The 10,561-nt window shown below is 44.3% G+C and overlaps 1 protein-coding gene across 1 annotated transcript; it reads left to right on the top strand.

The window, feature by feature from the left end:
* Nucleotides 1-2,346: 2,346 nt before the first annotated feature.
* ZC4H2 (zinc finger C4H2-type containing) lies at nucleotides 2,347-9,644 on the top strand. The gene is made up of 5 exons (XM_084213307.1): nucleotides 2,347-2,414; nucleotides 5,499-5,670; nucleotides 6,911-7,083; nucleotides 8,205-8,367; nucleotides 9,462-9,644. The coding sequence occupies exons 1-5, from the start codon at nucleotides 2,362-2,364 to the stop codon at nucleotides 9,573-9,575; spliced, it is 675 nt and encodes a 224-aa protein (XP_084069433.1). The 5' UTR covers nucleotides 2,347-2,361; the 3' UTR covers nucleotides 9,576-9,644.
* The last annotated feature ends 917 nt before the right edge of the window (nucleotides 9,645-10,561 follow it).

Raw genomic sequence — 10,561 nt, 5'->3', positions numbered from 1 at the left:
GTCGCCCGGCAACGCGCGCGCCCCCGCTGCCGCAGGCGCGCAGCTCCGCGCGGCGTCCCGCGCGCTCCCGACGCCAGCGCACGCGCAGCCTCGCACGCGGCGGCGCGCGGCGGCCTCTCCTCCTCCTCTTGACGGCAGGGGGCGCTGCAGGCGGGAACGGGGAACGGGGACGGGAACGGGAACGGGGAACGGGAACGGGGACGGGGAACGGGGAACGGGAACGGGGAACGGGAACGGGAACGGGGAACGGGAACAGCGAACGGGGAACGGGAATAGGGATGGGGAACGGGAACGGGGAACGAGGAAAGGGAACAGCGAACGGGGAACGGGAACGGGGATGGGACCGGGAAAGGGAACAGGGAACGGGAACGGGGAACGAGGAACCGGAACGGGGAACGGGGAACGGGAACGGGAATGGGAATAGGAACGGGAACAAGAATGGGAACGGGGACAAAGAACGGGAATGGGGAATGGGGAACGGGAATGGGGATGGGGAACGGGAATGGGGAACAGGGAACAGGAACTGGAATGGGAACGGGAATGGGGAACGGGAACAGGGAATGGGAATGGGAACGGGAATGGGAGCAGTTGGGGATTTTTGCACAAAAATTCAGTCCTGTGCTCAATGAAGTAGGGGATTATTTTAGCCTTGGTTTCATTCTGCATAATACTGCAGCTTGTTTTGAAATGTATTTGCCTGTCAGCTTTTGCTTTAAAAACAATCGAACAACAACAAGAAGGTTGAATTTTTCAGGATCAGCTGAAGTATTTTTTCAATGTCAGTTTAGTCCTAAGTACCTTGGCTTTCTTTTAAAAAATCCAGTCCACATGCTGGGAAAAACTGATCATTATTTGCATCCCAAAATTTATCAAAGTTTATAAATAGCACCAGAATAAATACTACATACCAGTGTGGTGGTTTCAGATCATATAAAGAACTGTCAGACCCACTTTGTCTAGGACAAAAATTGAAACACAGACATTAAAACACTTGACCAAAGCCATGAAGCACAAGTTGAATGCTACCTAGGGACTACAAGGGTCAAACTTTTTGACTATTTTGAATGCTTTGAAATGTGAAGATGTAATATTTTTTTCTGCTTTTTTAAAACATGGAGAGGGAAAATATCTGCTAAGGCTTGTGGGTGGGTTTACTTCCTAAGAACTTCCAACTCATTTACAACAGTTTGTGAAGTGGTTTTCTAAGTGTCATTCAAAGCAAAGTAAAGGAACAAGTTGAACTTAAATTTTCATTTTCAGCCCTCAACCTTTTGAATTAGCCTGTAAAAACAGGAATCAAAAATAGGATAAAGAGTGCAAAAGTAGGCTGGGATTCTCATCACTCCTGTTTGAGGGCATTTTCCTTCTCTCCCTCTTGTCCTCACCCTGCCTGCTCTCACTCCCGCACTGTGTTAGCAACAAGATTCACTGGCTGACTGTAGCTAACTTGTCTTCTACCCCCTCAAACCAATTAGTTCATCTATTTAAATCATGCATCAAAGAAGCCTGCCCCCTTTGAGCACACAGCTCACTTAGGACTCAATCCTACAATCTTCATTTTTCAAGGCAGCAAGAGTTTGCAATTGACTCAGATTACATGAGGATAAGACCTTTTATGTTCTAATTTCTTTACAAAAGCTGTAGCGTGATGAAGAGGATGCTGGTGCTATCACTGTTTTCTTTCATCTACCTTTTTCTTTATTTGAAGAACACAACAATATAGGGGAAAGTCCTTAAATAATGGAAAAAGTAAATAAAACATCTATTCACAAAACCTCTTCTATTCACAAATGCTGCTGATTCATTATCAGTTCCTGAAAATTGCAAAGATTGGATTTGGTGAGCAATTAGAACATTCAGTAGAAAACTCAGAGCATCCAGGAGAAAACAGCATTGTAGTAGTAATGCCTACAGCATCCCTTTTTGTCAAAGCTTTTAATCAAAATCATGAACCCATCGAAAGTCTTTTAGTGCATATTTTAGCGAAATGCTAAACATTGCACAGATCTCAGATGGAAGCCTCCTGCTCTTTTTGCACTCCTAACAACCTCTGGCATAATGAGGTGTGACAAATTGATTTAAAATGTAGTTGCAGGAAGAAGGGCAGGCGAGCTTTGCTCTGCCTTGTGGGTGTTGTAGTCGTTTTGCAGCCTCTCTGCCTGGGCAGCAATAGGAGCCCGGACTCGAAGTCCCACAGCTCCCACTAGAGCCTGCCGCACAGGCTCAGAGCCCATATGCGAGCAGGGGGTGACTACATTGTGTCTATTGTATGGGTTTTTTGTTTTGGTTTGGTTTCGGTTTTTTTTTTTCCCCCGGGCATTTTGTACGTTTCACGGGAGGTGTAAACTGGGAGTAAAAAGCATGGCAGATGAGCAAGAAATAATGTGCAAACTCGAGAGCATCAAGGAGATCAGGTATGTTTGCTTTGTGCCCCATCGGTTCCGTGAAGCAGCTTTTTCCTCGGGGGAGCGGAGGAGTTGCATCGATCCGAAAGTAGCTATTGTGCTAGTGACGGAAAGAAAACTACCGCTGGCTTCATGACGAGAGCTCAACATACATTTTCCTAAGCAGGGAGGGAGCATCTGCTGCTGGGGATCGCCGCTGGATGCGTAGCGCAGGGCGGCAATGGTCGCGCATTTGCAGAGCGCAGCCCTGAGTGATAGCGCGGAGGGAAGGCGGAGTGCGCGGGGGGAAGGACCCAAGGCAGCGGGGGGAGTGGTGTCGGGCCGCGGCTCCCGTGGGGTTTCACCGTTTGTTTGTTTGTTTGTTTGCTTGTTTGTTTTTAAGTCCTTTGAATCAGCATTTCGTATTCATGAGGCTCTGAATCTGTTATTTTGCCCCACTCACTCTCGGGCAGGAGCCTTGTCGGGCTGAGAAGGAAGCGGGGATGGCAAGGAAAGCAGAGTCTGACACCCAAATCCGAGGGCGGACGTGCCCTCGGGCAGGACAGGGCTGGGCAGCGCTGCCGGCACCGGCAGAGCCCCACGGGGTTCAGAGCAGCCATCTGTCCGTCTGTCTATCCGTCCGTCCGTCCCCTGCGGAGGGCGGCGGTAGGGCAGGGCCCTCCGGGGAGCGGTGGATCCCTGCGGGATGAGAGGGGAGCGGCTGAGCCTCAGCGGCTTCTCCGTCCCTGCCCTCCCTCCCCTTCGGCCAAAGGCGGGGAGCCACCGAGGGAGCCCGGCCGAGATGTCCCTGCCTGCTCCCTCGGCCGCCGCCCGGGGATGGGGACACACCGGGCACACCGGGGATGGGGACGCGCCGGGCACACCGGGGATGGGGACACGCCGGGCACAGCGGTGACGGAGACACACCAGGGATGGGGACACACTGGGGATGGGGACACACGGGGGATGGGGACACACGGGGAATGGGGACACACCGGGGATGGGGACACGCCGGGGATGGGGACACGCCGGGGATGGGGACACACCGGCCCGGGGCCTTTTCATCCGTGCCCTCCTGCCACAAGGCCCGAGCTGCCTCAGGCCGCGGTTCGTGCCGTGCAGAACAGCGGGAATTTGTGCACAGCGTCCTTCATCGGGTGAGCTGCAGGATGCTGTGGGAGAGGGAGCTCATTAAAAGCCAGGCAGGTACAGCACCTTCCTGCATCGGGGACGTTTTTCATAACTTTAGGCAGGGCGTTTTCACTCCTTGGTTTGGGGCACCGATTTCCAGCATTAGGCTGAGCTGTCTGTTTAGTTGGAACCAAAGCACCTTAGAGAGAACAGTGGTTTGGAATGCAGCTGGGAGGTGTAAGGCATGCTGACTGCAAAACCCCAGAGCCATGAGAAGTGATTGGCACTGATGACAGGCAGGGAGGGGCTGGCAGAGAGGGAGGAGAGAGGGCTGGAGAGGAATCCCAGCTCCCAGGTGATCACAGGCACTTCTGGCTGGTTACAGCATCTCTAGGGAGCACACTTTATCCGTGGAACAAGTGAATTTGGCAGCAGAGTATGGGCCTCAGCCTTCTTCACACAATACCACAGAGGTGAACAAAGATCAAGCAAAGATATTTGTCTGTCTAGTATCCCCAAACTATTTGTAGAAAGAGATGTGACACTGTAAGAACAATGATTTTGTACTCAACTGGACACAGGCTATGTTTTAGAAAACAGATCTAACTGTGGCCTACTACAGTGTGTGGTCCAATTACTGTAACACTTAAATTAATTTTTCAGTGAGAGTGGTATCCTGTATTTGGAAATTTACAGTGCATTCAGTTTTCTGATCACCCATTCAAAGGGATATATTAACTGCACTTGATGGATTTTTGCTATTATTTTGTGGTATAAGGTAGAGCAAAGGCGATGATTAGCTTTAGTGTACAATGAAGTACCAAACAAGTTAGTTGAGTGTATTTTAAATAAAAAAAAAAATCAGTGTCAAAAAGCCAGTCCTACTCGCAACATTGATGTCCATTTTGAGTCACCTTTAACAAAATCTGATCAAATAAACTTACTCACTCATTCGAAGCTTGCATTCTGTGAAGAATTTCCTTCAAGATAAACATGAGATTTCCTTATGTTTAAAGATTCACCTTTGATAGATTTAGCAGACTTTATTTTAATCTGCATTTCATGAATTCTACAGACAGAGGGGAAAGAAGTCTTCTTGAACAAAATCAAAGAACTTGCCCATTTGTGTGGTTGATCTCTGTCATGTATTATGATACAGCTTAGCTGGGTTTTGAAGGGATGTGGGAATCTAGAATCTGATCTCTATATTCATATCTGTATCTTTAGATAAATACATATAATTTGTAGTCAAGTGAATACTTCTTTCAGTAAACCCATCGGATGCCCACAATCCAAACATATATGCAGATGCTTATTTACATGCATGCTTATTTAAATACTTCCACAGAAATAACCCACTTATAAAATTAGGTAAATACCTAAAGACTCAGTGTTCTGACTGGGAGGAGATAAAAGAGAATAAGAGTGAATTTACTGATGAGAGATGCAGACACATGTCATAAATACAAGAGAGGAAACAGAAATTTTGTAATTGTTCTGTTTTAAATCTCCTTCATATTATCCCTGTCAGACCACCTGCTTCTGAATACATATGGTATGTAGAAGTTTTTTATGGTACTGATTTTATCTCTTGCAGCTTTATAAACTCCTGAAGTGAGAGAGGGAGGAACCCAGGTCATATTACTAGCTATGACACTTGGATTATGTAGCCATAATTAATTGTCCAAGTGACTGACCCTGCTTTCTGCTATGCTCTGTTAAAACCTGACAACTTTCTGTTAATTTCATAATTCAGTACAAGGATTGTCTTACCACTGAAAAGCTCAGCAAAAGAGCTGGCATTAGAATTCAGTATTCTCCTTGTACCTAACCTTCTCTCAGACTCATTTAGTCTCATTCTTGTCTATTGCTGCTATTGCCTTCTTTCATCTATCTAATCCCATATAAACTGACATCTCACCAAAATATGTGTCAGTGGCTCACTGTTGTCTCTCTATCTTTTTAATTATCACTGGAATTCAGGAACAAGACTTTGCAGATGGAAAAAATAAAGGCAAGACTGAAAGCAGAATTTGAAGCCCTGGAGTCTGAGGAGAGGCACCTGAAAGAATATAAACAGGAAATGGACCTGCTGCTGCAGGAGAAGATGGCTCACGTGGAGGAGCTGAGACTGATCCACGCTGACATTAACGTGGTGAGTGCCAGCCCAGCTCAGGCTCTCTGACTAACACACAGCTGCACATGAATCATCCCCCAGCTTGTGGAATTGTGCACATGAGTGAAGCATCACTGCTGCAATAATGTGCACTTTGCAACACCATCCTAGGATCCTACAGAGAGTGCAAAGTAAATATACCTCAGGATAATTGTTTTTTCCCCTTTGTAGGACAGGATATTTTATAATGCTGGCATAATGAGCTGTGGCACTGAGAGGATAGAGAAGATAACCAAGCCTACTGTGACTTTACCAGTAGCCACAGTGATGCTACTCCAGCTGTCCCATAGAAAACATTTCTTCCTGTTAGTCTTTTCTCATTTAGCACCCAGAAACAGAAAATTTGGCAGATAGGTGGGACTGGGAGATTTGGAGAAAATACATAGTGTTTGTTAAGTTCATAATAAGAGATGACCTTCATCATGGAGTGAAATCACCAAACATCAAGAAGCACCAGCCTGAAGGGAATCAATACAAATAAGAGAAAAAACAATTTATAAACAGGGATGAATAGCCTAATTAGAGAGGCTGAATAGGGAATATATTTTTAAATACATTTTTTATGTCATGTTAGGGCACTTACATGGGGTTTTTAGCTCTGTGTTGCACTGCAAGAAAAACCTCCAACAAGTGAAAAAGTACAAGCTATGTACTGGATGTGCAAACTGCATTCATTTATGGCTTCAAATGTCTGTTCCCCTGTCCAGATGCATAACCTCAGCCTCTCTTTCATCCTCCTCTCTTTGTGCAGCCAGATTGTCTTTTTCTCTACTGCTTTTCCCACTTGCTGCATAAGAGAAGCAGAAACCTTTCCTTAGCTTGTTTGTTAACTTCTGCCAGTCAGTGTTTAGGTATCTTAGAAACACAGAAAATTAGTTTATGCTACTTTAAGCTCCTTTTCAGTGTCTCTTGAGAGTCTTCCATAGCTCCTCACTTGCCAGCTTTATTTGTAGCCCGTCTCTCTGCTTTTTCTGTTGTTCAGAAGGTCCTATAGGTTGAGTGTACCTTTTTAAAATGAAAATCCATCTCATATGTCACTTTCTGTTGCTTCTCCTTTGCCCATTTTGCATCGTCCCAATACCTGAAGTCTTGGCTTTACTATTGCATTGTCTCAAATCTCTTCCGACTTGAGTGAGAAAAATCTCCTCTTTCTGGTACAATCTGTTGCTCAGTCAGAGGGGAACAGCTCCTTAAGAGCATGCCCAACCTGCTGTTTCAGATGGAGAACACTATCAAGCAGTCTGAGAATGATCTGAACAAGCTCTTGGAATCGACGCGCCGGCTCCACGAGGAGTACAAGCCCCTCAAGGAGCACGTGGATGCCTTGAGAATGACCCTGGGCCTGCAGAGGCTGCCAGACCTATGTGAGGAGGAAGAGAAACTGTCCCTTGAGTAAGTCTCCAAAGCAAACATTATCTGGCTTTATGCTTTCTTTCAATTCTACTGGTCATTTTCTCGTTTTAGTTTTGTTGGTAGGTGGAAAAAAACCAACCCAAAAGGTAAGCATGAAAAACAGAAGTTAACAAAAAAGGAATGTGGAGGACATGTGTTTGATAACATTCAGTCTGAATTTGTTCCAGGTTAAATTTAGGTTATTCCAATCTGCAAACCCTACATATCACATGCAAACATTCAAGGGTGGTTGTTGGCCTTCTAGGTTTTATACTATATGTCGCTTTTTCTACATTTTTAATTTTCCCTGAAAATTACTTCTTTAGCAAGCAATAGTAGGAGGCAATACTTGAGAGGGATACAAACCAGGTGTTCTTCAGTTGGGTTGTGCTGTTCCTGGTCAGAGTTCTACTTTTTGCTGCCTGCACATGGCAGTGGCTTTTAGCCAAATACCTGTGACTGTCAACAAGTTTCCCTGAGATGTGGAATGGATTTGGATAATAAATCACAGTCTCATTTTTACATATAACCTAGGCAGGGCAGAGTGGCAGAATTAGCTACTATTCAAAGAACAGTGTCCTTTGTTTAGCAGCCCAGTTTTAAATGCAAGGGATGTTTTATTAAGCATGTATTGCTCTTGCTGCCCGGCACAATTAATATAGTTTACACATGCAGACAGTTTTCAAGATTTCCTTTGTATTTCTATAGAAATGTTGTTTTACATTCCAAACACCTTGACACTACAAAGAATGTATTGATCTGTTTATTAATCTGTTGTGAACAAAACTGATTAATTTTAACAGAATAAAATAGAAAAACTGTTTGACAGAGGTGCATCTGAAGCTGTTGCCTATTTTTCTTCTATACATGTTGTCTATTTTTCATCTTACTAGATTTACATCCAGTCTGGAATCTGGCTGAAGTGTAGAAATGCAGAAGGAAACACCACATATTCTATTTATGAACTAGTCAATGTGTAGGCAATTTGGCAGTTTGACTTTAGTAGAGGAACATGATAGTGAAATGTGATCCACTGTATTTTAACACCAAATATCCTTTACAGACTAATGAAATACTGCAGAAGGTGGTTACATTTTTTTGTTTGTCATTCTTTTGTCTAGCTACTTTGAAAAGCAGAAAGCAGAATGGCAGACAGAACCACAGGAGCCTCCCATCCCAGAGTCTCTGGCTGCAGCTGCAGCAGCTGCCCAGCAGCTGCAGGTGGCCAGGAAGCAAGACACCAGACAGACAGCAACTTTCAGACAACAGCCACCTCCAATGAAGGTCAGGAGATGGAATGTGCTGGGTTTCCTCATTTGTCATTGGAATGCATTGTGTTTAGAAAGTGATTGATGTTTGTGAAAAGGAAAAATTACGTGTCCTGATTGTGATTTTCCTTGCAGTGGTTCAGAACAAGAGCAAGCAGTAGACTAAAGTAGTAGCACCAGCCATCAAGGGTTAAGGATAGGAATCTTTTAGGACTTAGGAGTCACCCTCAGCCGAGATGTAGGCAATTCCCACTCCTCTTGTGTTTCACATGGGAGCAAGGCATGTAAGAAAGAGAAAAAAATCTTGGCAAAAGAAATAATGGCTCTTAGTTAATGCCATACAGAGTCATATTAAAAGCAGTGAACATATTTTATGAGGGAAATTACCAATGGAGTAAATTACCAGGAAAAGTGATTGCTTCTGCACTTGGGATCTTCTAGAGTAACATGTGGATTAATGTAACATAACCACAGGCACTTCAGTGACAGTTTTACTCAGCCCCTTATGTAGAGAGAAGAGTTAAGTAGTTACATAGGGGTATTCCTCCCACCCAGGTTCCAGAATCACTAAGAAGGCTAACTGATGGAGGTACACCCCCTAAGTAATATACTTTCTATCTGTAGTTAGGCAATTGAAAGCCTTTCTGTGAGTTATAGGCTTCAGTCAAACAGAAATTACAGGGCTTAGTCAGGGCAAAAGGGCAGAGTTCTGTACCTTGTGTTCAATATGTGGAATTCATCCAATCACCTGCTCCTGCCTTCAATTCTGTGACACTGCAGTTGGCCATCACTGTAACTCCTCTGACTCAGTGAGCTATTAGGCAGGTAAACACCTTTAAAACATCACTGTAACCTTTAACACAAAATAGAATTTAAAGTTACTGATACATGCATGAGCCACATGTCTGCAGAAATGTAGTTTTAATTCAATGAGATGCTCTGTTTTTCAGTAAGCCTGAAATTACAATCCACATAACCTAGATTGTATAGAATGCAGCAGCAGTCTGCCTTTGCAGGCAAGGAGCCTTGTTTTTGTCTGTAGTGGAACTCAGTAACCTGTGTGCCAAGGCCATTTGGTGTTGGTAACCAGAGGCTGCAATTGCATTTCAGGCGTGTTTGTCGTGTCACCAGCAAATCCACCGGAACGCGCCCATCTGTCCCCTGTGCAAAGCCAAGAGCCGGTCTCGGAACCCCAAAAAGCCCAAGAGGAAGCAGGATGAATGAAAGCCAGAAGATTGTGACAAGCTGTGTGACCTGTCCCAGTACTCTTCCAGTAGAATGGCAAATTTGCCCAGACTTTGCTGAATTGCAGACTCAAGTATGACTGTCTCATTGTTTTCTATTTAAATGCAATGTAAGCACAATGTTCCTGCTCTCAGTTCCTTCCAGTCTTTAGGATTTGGTTTTAGGAAAGTACATATTACTGGTGCTACAGTCTAACATTTCAATTGCTCCATCTTTTGTACTCCTAAACAAACTGGAATTCTTTGTGCAAGTATCCTAAATGTCAGGCTATTTCTATTGACCAAATGTGATTACCACAAATGCTTTTATGTTCTCTTTTTAAAAAACAGATGTTACTAAAAGATTATTCTGTTTTCTCCTAGTAACAGGAGACTGTTTGAAGTGCTGAATAGCAGACTGCCTGTTTGTTTCACTGAAGAACACTTTGTTCCCCAATCTCATAAGACTGGGTAGGTTTGGGTATCCAATGGAACTCTTTTTAAACAGGAAATGTTCAGGGAAAAGGAGACTTGTTATACAGAAAATCAATGCATTAAGGACACACATGGGTTTTGATTTACTGAAGTTGATTGTACCATTCCCTCAAACTTGACTTAAAACTTGAAAAGGTGCTGGCTGTGTATGAATTTCTAAAAATGATGTAATTTGTCCTGCTTTAACATCTTAGCATTATTTTCAGCAGTCAAAAGACTGACTGGCTTAAGAACAAGACTGAAGTGAACTCTGTTAGTGGTCCTCCTAGGCTCTATGGCTGACCAATGCACTGTGGTTCTCTAGGAAACAGGCAGGATACATCCCAGATCTCTGTGTGCACAGACTGCACATCAGCCATTCTGCATGTCTTCTGTTCCTGGTTTCTACAGTCAAAAAATCCTGGCAGACAAATCCTCCACTGGAGTGTAGGAAAGTTCAGGAACATGCATGAGGAGCAGTGTCAACTAAAAATTATGTATTTCACCAGAACC

The sequence above is a fragment of the Fringilla coelebs genome, assembly GCF_963513975.1.
Source record: "Fringilla coelebs genome assembly, chromosome: 11".
NCBI classification, from domain to species: domain Eukaryota; kingdom Metazoa; phylum Chordata; class Aves; order Passeriformes; family Fringillidae; genus Fringilla; species Fringilla coelebs.
The sequence above is the reverse complement of the archived record's forward strand: the minus strand, read 5'-3'. Positions and strand labels throughout refer to the sequence as shown.

Coding starts and splice junctions, on each gene's coding strand:
- ZC4H2 (XM_084213307.1), top strand. CDS start 2,362: ATGGCAGATGAGCAAGAAATAATGTGCAAACTCGAGAGCATCAAGGAG. Junction 5,671..6,910: donor TCCACGCTGACATTAACGTG/GTGAGTGCCAGC, acceptor CTGCTGTTTCAG/ATGGAGAACACTATCAAGCA. Junction 7,084..8,204: donor GAAGAGAAACTGTCCCTTGA/GTAAGTCTCCAA, acceptor TCTTTTGTCTAG/CTACTTTGAAAAGCAGAAAG.